The sequence below is a fragment of the Sprattus sprattus genome, assembly GCF_963457725.1.
Source record: "Sprattus sprattus genome assembly, chromosome: 9".
Taxonomy (NCBI): domain Eukaryota; kingdom Metazoa; phylum Chordata; class Actinopteri; order Clupeiformes; family Clupeidae; genus Sprattus; species Sprattus sprattus.
The window spans coordinates 8,405,212-8,421,729 of NC_137928.1; the positions used below are offsets into that span (position 1 = coordinate 8,405,212).

A 16,518-nucleotide genomic window follows, 5' to 3' on the forward strand; every position below is an offset into this window, starting at 1 on the left:
TTGGCTGTTGGGGCTTACATACTACCATGGAATATTCAGCAGAAACCATGACAATAACAGGGTTCTAAACAACTCTAGTTTTTTATTTATACTGCTGGCAAATATTTACACATGACGCCATGCAAGTTGTCTTTCCAAAGTTTTGGATGTCAAAACTAAAGCAAGCACAAATACCTACATTGAAAGTGCGCTTATTAAAAGTGTGCACTAAAGTCATCCTTATGATCTAGAGTGAAATATAAGGGGAGGTGGCATGAGATCAGGGGTGAGTGAGAGTATAAAGGAGATAGAGAGAAAGAACCAATCTCTCTGTCTATGTTTGCTGGTAAGAGACAAAGTGTGTGACAACACTGTAAGTGTGTGTATGTGTCTTTTTGTGAATGTGTGTGTGCACGTGTGTTTATGTGTGTGTGTGTGTGTGTGTGTTAGCGCAGCCCGACTCCTTGCTTGTTTTGGCTGCAGCACCCAGGCAGGGATGTCCGTGTTAGCCTACGGCACGGGGGGTGGCAGGGTGGAGTGGCGTGGCGTGCATCCGAAAGTTTCAAAGGGCAAACTTTCAAAGCCCAGGAAACGCAAAAAAACAACATAAATCCTCATTCCCACCACCCCCACCCCCCCACCCCGCCTGCTTCACTATCTCCTCCTCACATCACAGACCCTCCTCCACGGGGGGGGGGGGGCGCACACCTGTCTCTACCCCAGCTGGATGCAAAGAAGGGGAACACAAGCAAGCCCGGAGCTCAGCCGGGTCCCCTCGCTGGGGCTCTTTCTCACCTTGTCTGCTCCAAAAGTTGTAGAGGCTTGATCAGATTGTGACACTCACTCTCTGGGGTTAAAAAAAAAAAGGTATCTTGTGGCTTTTTTGCGTGCGACACGGCTCACTCCGTTTCTATCACTAGTCTGCATCTCGGCGCCATCTTGCCCCGGCATGTAAATGCATTCCACTGCGCAGCCTGGCTGTGAGCGGGGACAAGTGAACTACTTGGGTTACGAGCTTCTCTTCTCTTTTTTTTTTTTAATAATCAAAGTGTTTATAGTTTTTTCATTTGAGAAACACACAACATACACCTCACATTGAACATCACTTTCACAATCAGGGCAATAAACAGAGAGAAACAGAGATTCAATCTTGCAATAAGTGTCTGTCGCTTCTCTTCTCCTTAGGAGGGCCACTATGCCAACATAGCTCTGTTGCCTTTCTTTGGGACGAAACTGTTTATCAAAATAAGAGCTGGTTGTCTTAATTTTCTCTCTGTTACCGCATGCTGTCCCGAGAATTGAAAAATAGTAAAAGGAACTGCTAAAAAACAAAAAGGCCATGAATGGGCAACGCCGCCCGCTTATGACGACAGGGGCCGTATGGCATTTCCTCCTCCTCCTGCCGAGCATCCTGGGAGCATCTGGAACCAGTTTGGGACGCAGTTTGCAGCTGCAGCACATTAAACCAGAGAGAGAGAGAGACGCTGCTGCTTCTGGACGCGCCATCCGTCACCTCGCCTGGCTCCCACGGCCACCGGCTGTCTCGGCCAATACGCCGTCCACGTCAGGACGAGGAGGGGGCTATTCCTCTCAGTTCCAGGCGGAGGTGGGGTAGGAGGGGGGAGACGCGCAGTCAAAGTCTGCACACCCAAACAGCTTTTGACCCAATGCTGCGTCCTCATGCAAAGTGATTCATTATACAGTCAGACAGGCAGCCAGAATGTGAATGAACTCGTTGAGTCAACAGAGCGGAGGCATTTAAGCCCTTTTATCAGAGCCGCTCCGGTCACATCTCTCAGCCACTGGAGACAACAGCGGATGGTTAAAGAGAGAGACCACAGCCCTCTTTCCTTGAAGTGCATGTGGACTTTCCAGATAATACAGATTAATGTTTTTGGAACAGCAGAGAAGAGGCCTCAAACTGAGGAAACACCTGAGACAGGCACGCATACAAGCGCACACACACACACACACACACACACACACACACACACACACACACACACACACACACACACAGACAGACAGACAGACAGACAGACAGACAGACACACACACACACACAGACAGACAGACAGACAGACAGACAGACACACACACAGACACACACACACATTCAAAGGGCCTTTCAGATTGGCAAACAAGATAACATATGCCTTGTGGGATTATCCTATGGCAGATGACTTAAAAGGCTTGCACGCGAGACGAGACAAGAGTGATTGACCAGTCAACACATTTCTGCATTAAGGGATTTGACATGCTAAGTCCCCTTGACCCTGCTTGACAGTCCAAACTATCACTGGCTGCCCCGTAGACCGGCTTGATCCCTATCCCAGACCTCCTCCAGTTTTCTGGCTCTTTGGTGTGGAGATTTGCACTTAGATGAGAGGGGCGCTCGCCACACCATGTTGGCCTTTCAAAAGCCTGAGTAATGAGAAGGAAAGATTCCAGAACCTTCTAATGAGCCCATGACGACCCTCTTAAAGCTAAACGTGTGTTTCTCTCTAATCTGGCCGTTGGTGCCCTTCGTGCTGCGTTCTGAGGATCACAGGGGGGGCATGAGAACCAGGCAGAGGGGGGGATATTTATAGCGTGTGCACTTTTCTAACAAAGCATGGACAGGGGCCTCTCCTTTAGGGGGCTCCCAGGCATTTCCGGGTCACCCTCTCCCAAAGCCCTGGGGGAAAAGGAGACGCGAGGCTGAGGCCGAGGCCGAGGCTGCAGTGGACACGGCCTCCACGATGGGCCTGGGAGGTTGGCCCCGGAGGCCATGGAGGCAGCCCAGTTGGAGCAGGAGCCGAATGTGCATCTGGGCCTGGAGAGAGGCCATGGACTGGGCTGCAGTTCTGTGGGAGAGCCCAATGAATCAAGAGAGCAGGCAGGGCTCCAATCAGAGGGACGCTCACTAGGGGTCCAGCCAGCACAGTACTGTGACTGGCATCTGATCAAATATGTGCCATGTCATGTCACACAGTTAAAGACATTCAACAGAGCAAAGACATTCAACAGAGCAAAGACATTCAACAGAACAGAGACAGTCAACACAGCTCATAAATGTTGGTTGACTTGTTGTGCTGGTCTTGCATCTCTTCTACTAATCCTTAAGATGCTCCATCAGTGCTGTTAATCCTCCTTGGTATCTAACAACAACAAGTCACAGCTCAACATAGCAACGCCCCCGATATAATTCACCCTATACACCATACTGCACACACACCCTAGCGCACAAGATTGGGGCCACATAAGGCTGTCAGGAACCAGTGGAATTGTACTGGCTTTATCCACACATATATATTGTAAACACACACTCTTATTAACAGAAACTCATAATGCACTGTAAAACAAAAGATATATATAACAAAACATGACATGTTTGAAAGAGAGGCCACATCGTGTTACTTCAGGAAAACCCAAGGCTACAGTGCATCACTAACACGATTGCTGCTATTCAAATCCCACTGTGGGAATGCCTAGGGGACACAGTCAAGAATGTCGTTGCAGATACAGGTTTGATCACTGAGAGGCCTGCGGTATCACACCCTGATGCATAGAGAAAATGGAGAAGCCTCTCTTCAGATACGCACAATTAAAATGATTCTTCATTTCACTGCCAGGGTTTTTTCTAAAAGCTGTATCTATTGGTCCAGACACTGTTACTCCACAAAGTGAAGGGAAGTCGGTGCAAACCTGACTAGATCCTCATTTGGGGGATGAAGTATTGCAAATACCTTAAAGCTAATGTGGAGCAGATTCTATTGCAACTCTGTGACTACTTATTATCCATATTTCAACAATACAAACATCGATGTGGGAGAAACTATACGTGCTACCATAAAATAGCCTGTGGGTTTGGATTTGACAGTTGCACTGATATTAACGAGCACAAGGTTACTGAAATGCCAATCCTTGGGAGCTCCTCCTGGGCGTCTCCCGCCCTGACGCAGGCAAGATGCCTCTCCCTCCCTGACGCAGGCAAGATGCCTCTCCCTCCCTGACGCAGGCAAGATGCCCGCTGGAATGCATAGCGCGGACACAGGCAGGGCTGACTCTTAACGAGAGAAACAGACAGCACGAGGGAGAGAGTGACATGGAGAGAGAGAGAGAGAGAGAGAGAGAGAGAGAGAGAGGGAGCAAAATGAAATCACAGCATCCAGCTAATGGTCTAATAAAGTCCAACTTTAGCCGTGATCCTCAATCTTCATGGCGTAGGCATCAATTGAAGGCGAGATCTAATTAGGGGTTGACTGAAGAACCGCAGTCAAAGTGGAATGCCTGCCGTGGACTTGGAGGATGCCTGCCTGCCCCGTGGGCCTGACCAGAGGAGCGATGCTGCCTTAGCGGGACGGTAGCCTGCCCCGTGGGCCTGACCAGAGGAGCGATGCTGCCTTAGCTGGATGGTAGTCTGCCCAGAGGAGCGATGCTGCCTTAGCTGGATGGTAGTCTGCCCCTGACCAGAGGAGTGATGCTGCCTTAGCGGGTTGGTAGTCTGCCCCGTGGGCCTGACCAGAGGAGCGATGCTGCCTTAGCTGGATGGTAGTCTGCCCCTGACCAGAGGAGTGATGCTGCCTTAGCTGGATGGTAGTCTGCCCCTGACCAGAGGAGCGATGCTGCCTTAGCGGGTTGGTAGTCTGCCCAGAGGAGCGATGCTGCCTTAGCGGGTTGGTAGTCTGCCCAGAGGAGCAATGCTGCCTTAGCGGGATGGTAGTCTGCCCCTGGCCAGAGCTAAGCAGAGTGACATCACCATCTCCGGACAGCCACAACGAGAAGTAAAAACACATTTTGTCGTCTGTGTGCTTTTCTCCACTCCGTGTGGAGAGGAGGAAACCACAGCCATTCCTCCCTGCCACGCCCCTGAGTCGAGTGCAAACAGACCGGAGGAAGTCCGAGGGAGAGGGCCATCTGTGCTTTGAGATCAGGGGGCCTCGGTCTCCGTCACGGCACTGTCCAAGTCTCAGCATCCACTAGTGTGAAGGGCGTGCGCTCCACCCAATATGACATGTTGACATACTACTTGGGTTTCATGGCTAGTGCATAAAGCAATGCATTTTGAGCAATAACAAAACAAAAAAATCCCAACATAAAAAAAAGACACCACCGAAGAAAAGAAAGAAAACCAAAGAAAAGTAACAAAGCAGCCAGTGCAATGTCTAATGGATTAACTTGCCACGGCCATACTATATGACGTCCAAACTCATCAGATCGCTGTATTGTTCACAATACTGTTCACGACTTGAATCTTGTAAATGGGAATGTTTGCATACTACAGGGCTGATCGGCAACAGGGGGAATCTCAGACCAGTCGGTTTTCACACAAAAAACACACTTGAGAATGATGCGATACCAAGCATGAGACATCCATTTTTGGAGGAAAAAGGAGGTCACCAATAAACAAGCAATCCAAATGATTGTGTGCTGATTAAAGAAAATGATGTGTGTGGTGCTGTTGGTTACGACTCGTCTCCCTAGTTTTCCTCACCCTGTATCTTGCCCTTGCAATAGCTGTAGCTCCTCACCGCCCTCATTGCCAGTCACAACTGGGTCACAGCACTTTTCACATTACAGGATTTGGACTCCCTGTCAGGTCCAGATATTTAGCCTGCTTGATATCCTTCGGGCGTCCCTCGGCGAGCCCCTCGGAATGTGTATTTGAACGGTTCACAAATACCATGACAGCAAAAGGCCACAGGACCACTGTCAGCTCACTGGGGGCAGAGCTGTAGGTCCGTTGGCCTTTTGCTCATCAGTTTTCGGGCAGTCCACTGGTGACTTACAGACAAACGCAAAATGCCATTTGGCCAACACTATTTTCTTAATATCCACTTACACTAAAGATGATGGTGGTCCAATGAGCGGACCAAAATCCACCGGTGGACCGATATATGCTATCTTGGCAGTGATTGAGTGCCGATTTGTGAGCGCTGATATGTGGGTGCCGAGTAAACTTTGCCTTTGCTTTTCTTGGCAACCTCCGACACATGTCGATGGGTGGAAAATCTGGTTTAAAATCGGGTAGCGTGAATTCTGCATTAATGTTCAGAGCTAGTTTGATGAGCGTTCCACCACCCATGTTACAAAACAACACACCATCAAGGCTGATTCACTGTTGCTTCGCTGGAGTTCAGGCAGTGGCAAGGAATGCTATGAGAGAGGATTGTTCCGGTCACACCCACAAAAAAAGGCACTGCCATCACCCAACAAATTATTTGCTCTTGCCTGTTTGGTGACAGGTCTCCAAATGTAAACACAGCTGGGGAGAGTCATGTGACCCACACAGTCGCTGGCTGCCAGCGAGGGTCTTCACAAAGAGGTGAGAGTAAGGTCCTTGGGACAGGATGGGGGACAGCAAACCCTCGCTGTGTTTCCTTAAGTGGACAGACATTGGCTTGCTAGCCTGCTTGTGCATCAACCCTCTGCTCTTTAGTGTAGTACCGATGCACTTCTGAGCTCCACCCCAATTATAAAGTGCAGTATAATTTGATTACAATGGCGAAGCTTGCTGAACAGAGAACTGCTGATATGACATGACTGAAAACCTCCCATTCGGTTGTTGGCCCTGCTATTGAAGGTTGGGGTTGACACCCAGGATGTGGGCAGTATCGAGTAGCATTGTTCAGTGCAGATACACAGTGTGAATACTCATTTAAGGGCAAATAGTAATCCAACAAAGAAAGCATATCTTGCGTGTCAAAAGAAGACCAGCCCAAGTCATAGAGCTGTTTGTTTACGGAACCAGAAAAACTGGGTGTTCAAAAACTGCACCCATAACCTAACCCAGCTTTGACATCCTTTAATGAGAGGTGGTGTCTGTCAGACGTGTGCGTGTGTTTATTCTGGATAGCAGGCACCCCTCATCGCTTCTTCAACACCCATGTTTAGAGGTCCCGTCAACGTCACAGAAAATGACAGGAGAAAGCAGTGCATGAAACACATGATGAATGAAAACGATCGCTTACCTCATCGTCTGCTGTCAGTGCAGTCAAGGCGGTCCGTTGATACCCATGAGGCAGGGAATGATGGAGACAGAAAGAAAAACACATAAAAGATTATTGGAGACAGATTAATTGCAATCAAAACATACAAAGTAAAAATGAACACAAAACACAATTTACTTGCTGTCGGGGTTTTTCATAGTGGATTTGATATGACAGAGAGGGCGTTTTTGAAATCTCCATCAGCTGCAGCTGTCTGCGTATGCGTTCAGGAGTCTATAAAAAGCTCTTGGCATGGAGAGCGGCAGCAACGTATAATGAGGAAGTGCAACAATGGCGATATATATGTGTGAGAAGGGGGCCACGGTTTCGTGCGGCGCGGCGCGATGGATTCCACATACTTCTGCGCCGGGGCTTCGTGCGTGCCAGTGATGTAATTCTAAAAATGCTAGCCCCTCTCAGGAAATTGGGCTTGGCTGAAAGGCAGAGGTCCTCTTTGATCCCCTGCTGAAACCACGGGGCCTTTTTTTTTCCAGCAACACACATGGGGGAAAAATTTGGATTTTTACGTCTACGCTCAACTATGTATAAGTTGAACTTTGAAAAGTGAACAGTTAGAAATGTTTGTCTGTTGTGCCTGTGCACTTTATATGTTTCACCGTGGGGAGAGTGAGAAACGTTCTTTCGATTACTTTGTATGTCTTGCTACTTTGACTTGTTTGACTTTTGACTTTTGAAAGGACATTCAAATTCAAAGCCTGGATAGAAAGGATGAAAGAAATTACAAAATAAAGAAAGAAAAGGTTAAGCAGAGCAAAACTCTGTTTATTATGTTTCCATCTGTCTCTCCTAGCTGGACTGGCCCTTACATCAGATGTTGGGTCATTCTGCACAGTAGTTGGCCGTTTCTGTGCACGCTTGCATCATTGTCCTTCCTATGACCAGCCGAAACGCAGGGCCTTTTCCTCTCCCATTTCTGCGTGGAGGACCACTCACTGTGGGATGTGTTATCCCCAAGTGTTTACCGAGGAATGTCTACCGCAAACCTTCTCCTGACCAGAGCAGGCCTCCCAAACCAGTCGACGCTCTCTCTTGACTGTTGACTCAGCTGGACCTCAGGACCATGGGCCGTATCTTCGTGCTTGTTTTCATTTTTGGGGCCTGATTGATGCTTTTGCTACTGAAAGCCTGGTGCTTGAGTGTTTTTCTACAGGGACCAAGGCTTCTGTCATCTAAGCTGGTCCCATGTGCTGACAAGCGGCGATGGCCTCAATTAGAAAAGGGCCTAGATTCCAAATTAAGTAAACTATAGAAAGAACAAAAACTGTCTGAAAATGACTTATCTGCGCGGGTATTTCAGCCTCTTTTGTTTTTAACGGCTCTAATTAATATCTTAGAGGAGTTTGATCGCTCCCTGTGATGACATGAATGCCTTACCACATATTGACGGGGGAATACTAACTGCAGATAAAGAGTAAATTGATTGTGGTGCACGCTGTTCTCATGGAATGCATGGGAATGTACTAACTGTACTCAGTCCCTTCAGAGTGTGTATACAGTACCGGCCTTCTTACAATGCTGTGTGTGAGCGGTTGTGCTACTCGCTTGAACGGCCATACCTGTGCTCTCTCTGTGTGTGTGTGTGTGTGTGTGTGTGTGTGTGTGTGTGTGTGTGTGTGTGTGTGTGTGTGTGTGTGAGCATGGAGAGAAAATGGAAATAGAACAGATGGAGGCACAGTATGGTTTACTCCTCCACACTTCACTCTGCCCGCACAGTCCTCATACGAGTCTGGGATGAAGCCAGCTTGTTAGAGGGAGCGGGTCTTTTTAATTCTCACCCAACAGTGACCTTTTTGCTGACAGGGTGTCCTATGGTTAAAGAACTGATCTTTCTGAACCTTGCGTCAGTTGGGGTGGGTCTAGCAACCTGCCTGATCCAGCCCCTGGAAACACCCCTGCATATCACATCAACAAGTGATGACAACACAGTCACGCATTCAGGTAATGCCCTCTCTCTCTCTCTCTCGCTCTCTCTCTCTCTGCATCCGATTCCTGCCAATCTTTTTAGATGTTTCGGCAGTGGAGGGTAACCACATTGCAGGTGCCTGGTATCTGGATGGCCTGCATGCCCCCACTGTATGCCAGTGCTGGTCTCCTGCCAAACTGCCCCTGCAAAAGGCAATCTAACACGAGAAAAGCTGAGCCCCACAGAGCTTAATGCTTACTGAAGGGCTAAGACTCTTCACTGAGAAGCAGAAGGAATGTCGGGTTCCACAGAAACAGACAAAAAGATGTTCTTTTAGTCTGCTTGGTTGCAAATATGTAGTGTACACGTATTTCAAATGATGAGTGATGAACGAGTGGCAAATCATTTATATCGTATGTTTCAACCACTGTCAGGAAAACATCAGCCAATATTGTTGCACACCTGGTTAGAAAAACAGTATGAGGAGGGACAATAAGGAGAGGATCAATGCCCATTGACCAACTGTTATAGTAGACTAGTAAAGCTGCCTACAAACTACAATATGCTGGCTTCCAAAAGCACTGGTTTTGAAACTGTGTGTGTGTGTGTGTCTGTATTCGTGTGTGTTTGTATGTGTGTGTCATAAAGATCAGAGGACAAGAAGAAAGGGGCACATAGGGTGATGGGGCACAAAGTAAAAAGTAAGATGGAAGATCCAATACACAAGAACTATAACCCTCCAACTGTAAGGCGGGTATGGGAGCAATGGTTTGACAGCGGAAATAAACGACTGAGAGCAATACAGTTTAGAGATGGTATAGAAAAAAAAGCTGTTCAAGACATGTATAGTGTATTTCCCTTTGCCTAATATATAGCAGTTTAGAAGCAAAACTGCCTTGAATTCTTTAGCATCCTTTGGGACCGAGCCCGGCAGTTAATCCAAGCATCGGTTTCTCAACAAATGTAAAAGCAATCCATGTGCTCTAGCCTATATTTAGGCAAGTGTGGTCAGTCTCAGAACGATTCTTGCATAACTAACACACCCAATGCTTTGCATTCAACTGCCCTAGAGGGCTCTCCAGTTCAGTTCAGTTACTTTCTTATCTAGTATTGGTGTACGTCTTCTCTGCTGTTCATCTAGGCAAAGATGTCAACTTGTGCCCAAGTTCAACACACGCGGCGTGACTGCTCATTCATCTCTGAAGTAAGGATGGGATATCAGTGAACCGATGTGGCATGACTTGACGTGTCTAAAAATGTATCAGAAAATAACTGACATTTCAAGGACGAAGATCAAACAATCTATACACCGTTTATAAAACATCATCTTTCAGCCTAAACTGCGGGATTTGCGCGATAGACTGACGGTAAACCAATCAATTCATAAGATTACTTCCTGAACAAAACTAAACAGATAGACAGGTCGGTACTCACCGTGGTTGAACAGAGAGGACCTAAACCGGTTGTTTGTGGACGAGTTTTCCATGTCGGAGAAATGCAATGAATATGCTAATCCCAACAGTGGATGCAATTGTCCTATCCGTCTTTGGTCCCTTGCATACAAAAAAAAGATTCCGCTTGATTGTAGGACACCGAAACAGCAGATGGGAGATTATGCGACGCTTGCAACGTATGAGATTTACTGCAAACGGCACTGCCTCGACTCCAGGCGCTCTCGCAACACAAGCCCGCCGTTGAATGACTGCATTTAGAGCACCGAGAGCGCTTTAAACCAGGCTCCAGTCAGCGCTGCCAGACGCAAATGACGTCATGAGACACAGCCTGCACCACCACCAGAATGAAAACAATTGCACATGGGATGCGCATCAAGGATGTACCCGTCACGTGTGGACGATGAAGCAGCAGTTTGGCACCGCATCGCTGTCAGGCTGTAAACGCGCGGCACTCGTATACTTTTCACCTTTTCAACAGCATCCCATGAGCAGTGAGAGAGAGAGAGAGAGAGAGAGAGAGAGAGAGAGAGAGAGAGAGAGAGGCACAGGGAGAGAGCGATATCTACATTCTTTCAAATTCAGAAAATACACAATCTGATGACAATTCATCTATCACAGCACAACCACTAATGAATAAGACACACACACACACACACACACACACACACAGAAATAGTATATTTTTTGTTAAGGAGCGGCAATTTTATTCCAGCTGCAATGAAATACAGTCATCTCCTTGGATTCTCAATGTTCACAACCGGAATTAAAGTGCAGATTTTTTCACAGCTTGTGTAAAAAATTAAATTAAAAGAACAAATAAAATCATAAACCAAAGATACCAAAAAAAAAAAACAGACAATGGAAATATGGAAAATATAAATATAGAGAACAAGAGGGTATCTCATAAAAACCAATCAGCAATCAAGTCAAATTCATCAGACTTTCACTGTTTTTCTTTTTTCTTTTCTTACAAAAAATCATTTCAAACACGCTACAAGTCGTTGGCAAGGCTAGCTTAAAACAAAGGCACAGCAATTTTCAGAGGTATAGATCCTTTGCAAAGAAGTACTGCTGCAACATCCGCACATGCTGAGACTTGGCTTGAGTGTCTGCAAAACTGTGATGACCAGGATTCATGCCCAAAACATCACAGATAGTCTACCACAGACTTACTGTTAGGAGTGTGACTTTACCCACTGATTATTTTGCAAGTGGAACTGATCTCATCTGTAGAGACATCACTGGATAAACGTTGTAGGATTGCATGCTTGCTGTGCATACCAAGTTGAGCTGTGAACATAACATTTTTCCCAAGCAGTAACATTGCATTCAGACAAGCATCACAAGCTCCAGCACAGCGCTGCCCTGAGCTGGACTGTCAATGGAGAGTTCTGGAATGGGGTATGTAGAGTAAGAGCTCTAACGATACAGGTTAATCAGAAAGTCCAACATCAAGGCATTGGACAGTGTAGAATGAAGTGGTCATTACAAACGAGAACCTCTTTCACAAAGGATCTTTCTGTAGACTGCAAGGGGAACCATGGCCACCTTCTTCTTAGTAGCAAACTTGGGAGATATGTTTCAAAGGTGATGCGAGTTGATGTAAAGCTATGCTTAGTGCTTCATCAATGTTTTGGTCATTCAACTAAAGGATCGTCGGGAACAACGATCAGAGTTATTGGAATGGTACTGGTCCAGTTTGGAAAGTGGATTTCTAATTTGCACTACTCATTTATATTTCAAGAATGTACTACAACAAAACTAGTGCAAAGTAATAGAGATACTGTTACAGTATGTTCCATGTATATGAAGCTAGTCCTACTTAAAGGGATAACTTACAAAACTTATTTATAGTTATACATGAAGACATGAAGTGAAGAAATAATGAAGATGCAAATGCATATTTCAGCAATGCTAGAGAGGACTGATTCAATGCTGCGGTGAGGAAGGATTAGAAAGACACTATTAATCAGTTTGCTACTAAGAGGATGGGCTCCCAGTGATCCCCTTTACATTTCAAAGGCTCCGTCAGTGGCTTGCATTCATATAAGAACCGATGCAGTTTCATTTTTATTATCTCCTTAAAGTAACCAAGAGACAAAACTAGCCCTGAGGGCGGCCATTTTTGTAGCATAGTGCAAATTAAATTACTTAAAAATCTATACAAAAAGATTTCAGTGGTTCTATACAAAAAAAGAGATGCTGTGTCAACTCGCCCCCATGTCTTTGTTTCCCCCCGGCTGCATCAGTCAGCCGGCACCCACTGTCTGTACACGCTTTCCTGCCATCCTCCGCTGTATTCTCCCCGCGAATCACAATTATTGTTCAAAGTTATAAGAATAGCTCAAGTTTTTTTTTTTTCGCAAAGCAAAAACCTAAACACCTAGCCAATGCACCATGCAGCCCTCATCTCCCCCCAAAGGAGATGGAGAGAGAAAGAGAGAGAGAGAGAGAGAGGAAGAGCGAGAGAAGAAGAGAGAGAGAGAGAGAAGGAAAGAAAGCTGGGCATGTTCTCAAACAGAGATATACAGAGACATTTACAGCCAGCAGGTTTGTGTAAACAGGAAGTGTTCCACAGGTTGGTGAGACACGGCCACACACCAGTGACTATGGCTAAGAGCTAAGGCCAGACCACATGGCTCGACTCTGGGTGGTAAAACATAAACAAGTTGCCTCTTGAATACTAATCTGCATCCCACACCAGTCTGCCGAGGGAGTACATAACTCTCAACAGCACTTTAGTGGCAATTAGAAGCCAAGAGGGTGGCAAAGTCTCAGTGAGTAACAGAACAATCCATTGAACACACACACACACACACACACCAAACATGAATGATTGCGTTTTTCCTCTGTGAATGTTATTCGTTTTTTTTCTCTTTTTTTGCTGGTTTTAAAATACAAAGAGCAGTTGACCGCGAATGCTAGGTCAAGGGAGTTATTCCACAGAAAACGGTCACGAGAAAAAGGTAGAGGCTTGCCGACAGACCTTAAACAACTTAACTGGATCTGGTGCCGGGAAGGAGCAAATGTAACACACATGAGAAGCACAGGGTGGGAACGGATGGGGCCTTAGATGTCTTCTCAACCAGGTCACATGATGCCCCCTTCGCCTTCCAAATCAGGAAGTCAAACAAGGGCCACACAGTTGCCATGCCAACCTTTTGCAGGTGTTTTACAGGCTGTTCTGTTGAGCATTTCCTGTTTCCTCTACCTATGTCTATCATTTGAATATGTAGCCAATTAAAAATATGGCAATGCTGCATCAGTATACAAAATATGTCTGTACATATACAATATTTAAAACATTTACAGTAAATACTATCAATAATTATGTACATTTGATTAGAGTTGGTCTATAAGTGATGAAACTTAAAAGTACTCCAAGTCAATGACAAAAAAACGATGTACCATAGATGACTGTACCGTTACGGCATAATGATTTCAGTGCTGCACAACTAGTGGAGGAAATGATTCCCATACTCAGTACCCTCTTAAGAGCTCTGCCAGCGTCTCAGGGCTGGCTTGGTGCGAGACAGGAGCGGGCCGTCCGCAGACTTAGTGGGATGCATTGACGTCAGTGGGAAAAACTGCAGCAAGACGGCTGAGGCTGAAATGGCCTGCGAACGTGTGAGTCTCACGGTAAAAGCGTGAATGTTGGGAATGCTGTTCTTAGCTTTGGGTTAGTATGCTCCCCCCGTGGCAGGATCAGATCACAAGGGTTAGTCAACAAACAAGGACGGGGAGGGGGGCACAGACTGGTTATTTACAACCGTGCGTATCATTTGTTTAGATGGTGCTTCTTTGTGTCATAGAGATCTGTTGTCCATTAAAAAAGCAAGCGGTCACTGCAAAATAAAGGATATACTCATCACTGAACACCGGGTTATACTATGGACATCACTATAAATTCTAGCATGCTGGTGCAGACGACAAGAGTTACAGATGTGAGAGGTAACCCCTTGCAGCAGAGTATGCAATTACATTGCTTTCAGACTATTAGCACAACAAATATTAGCGCTCACTTGAAGCTAAGCATGAGCGGACAGGCTTCTGTAACCACTAGTCCTGGCTAGGGGATATTCAGGGAAATAAAGCCAACAGAACGAAAGCTTGCCTTGTTGAATTCACTTGTGGTGACATTTCATTCGAGGAGTTCATATTATATAGCCTTTCCACAAGTTTTTTTTTAAACATGTTTTTCAAAGAAAATCACGCTTCAATGTCCAACCCAAACCAAAAAAAACAGTAAACGCTAAGGTACAATTGCTATATGTAGACATCACATAGAATCAAACACTACACCTGAAGCTGCCCCTTGGTCTTGGAGAAGATTGTGATCTTTTAAGAAGACGAGATGCAGACGTCACCTTTGATTATGCTCAGACAATGACTTTCTCTCACTGGCTTTTAGCCTTTAGAGTCACAACACACACAGCGCGGCGATGGTCCATTCTTCCATGTTGAGGCTGTCAACGATGACTGGACATTCAACAGGCTGAAGCAATGAAAGTGAATGAGACGGGTTTCCTGGGGAACCACGGAAGGGAAGAGAAGGGAGGGAGGGAAAGGGAGGGGAGATGAATGCCTGCAGCTGGGGTGGCGCTACCAAGCGGCGCCACCGGACATGACATGGCTGGATTTCCATCCCTGAGTCCACAGCGGTTGGCATTTGTGCCCACTGCGGAGCTCCCAACCACGGAGAGTTACTCACAGGACACCCGCAAAGGCAGGGGTGTGTGCGTGTGTGTGTGTATGTGTGTGTGTGTGTGTGTGTGTGTGTTTATGTATGTATGTGTGTGTGTGAGTGTGTGTGTGTGTGCGCCAACAGAAAACACTGCCCAGTGTTGAGGAGGGTGAATGCTAGCCTTCCTCTGCTTTCTGCCAGTGGGTGTGTATCTTCAGCAGAACCACCACCCTCTCCTCTCCGCTCCTCGACCTCTCCTCTCCACTCGAGAGCGGACTACTCGGGCTGCTCCTCGGGGTGGGGCGAGAGCCCGTTCTCGGAGGGCGGGTTCTTCTGCCAGAAGTCCCGGCTGAGCTGCTCCAGCTCTGAGACGAGCGGCAGGCGGATCTCCAGGTGCAACTTCAGGTTCTCCAGCCACTCCTCCAACTTCGTAAAGGCTGGCCTGTAGACAGACAACCACGTATTCCTCAATAAAATAACCAATACAGATGAGCCAAGAGCAAATCAGAAACGTCTTTGAGGAGACTACGGCATCTGTTTCATTTGTGCTAAAAGCCCCACATGTCAGAAATGACACCTGAAATTTGTTCACAGCCAGTATCAAAGCCACATCTGACTGACAGCATCTAAACAGCAACACTATTCACGAGCATCAACAGAGCCTATCAATGCACACAGAGTACGTGAGCAGAAACCAAATAAGAGGGAAGCCCTTCATGCAGACATTCCTTCCCTCTATGCTTTTCCTCTTCTTCGATCACTAACATGTTTGCTGTTTGTTTGTATTGTTACACCAGGTTTTATTGCTCTTAGCTTGACTGTTCTCTCCCTTGTACGTCGCTTTAGACAAAAGCGTCTGCTAAATGACTAAATGTAAATGCTGTTACTCCGCTATATGAAACTCTTGACACAAATCCAGCAGTGCTCACCTTTTCTCTGCATCCAGGTCGCAGCACAGAGCAGCTATAGGGAAGAACGGGGGCGGGCAGCCGGGAGGGCAGAAGTGTTCCAGGAAGCCTTTCACGTTCAGCCCGAAGTCCATCGCACGGGGAAGATAGTCTGGGTCTGCGTTGACCCGCCCGATGATCTGCATTGAGAAGGAGGAGGAGGAGGAGGAGGAGGAGAGGACAGGAAGGGGGAGTCGTGAGATTCAGAACCTTGGTGGCCCAGTTATGGATTCACTGTCGCCCTGCAGGAAACCACATTCACCACCGAGCTAATCCTGGACCAGTCTAACCTGGATCCAAGGACACAGCCAGCTTCCTCCTCTGCTGGCCAAGCATGTCATTTAGAGGCAGTTTATGGTGCTTAACTATCAGGAAGGCTGGCAAGGTCCATAATGGCTACCACATTGAGTGTCCCCACTTTAGAATCATTTCTGAGGACTCTGGGATCCAGCGGAGGAGGTATTTTTTGACTCTGGTCAGGCCCTGTGTGATTATTCCCGTTGATCCGTCCACAAATACTCACCTCACAAAGCATAATCCCGAAAGAGAAGATGTCGAC

General features: G+C 46.7%; 1 protein-coding gene across 1 annotated transcript in view; it reads right to left on the minus strand.

The window, feature by feature from the left end:
• Positions 1 to 15,288: 15,288 nt before the first annotated feature.
• The window catches only part of limk1a (LIM domain kinase 1a), a gene marked incomplete at both ends in the record, with an annotated part of 37,381 nt that continues 36,151 nt past the window's right edge, over positions 15,289 to 16,518 (minus strand). The window contains 3 exons of the mRNA XM_080844298.1: positions 15,289 to 15,454; positions 15,942 to 16,099; positions 16,483 to 16,518. The exon at positions 16,483 to 16,518 is cut by the window's right edge and continues 20 nt beyond it. Coding sequence (XP_080700424.1) covers positions 15,289 to 15,454; positions 15,942 to 16,099; positions 16,483 to 16,518 — 360 coding nt within the window. The remainder of the gene's footprint in view (positions 15,455 to 15,941; positions 16,100 to 16,482) is intronic.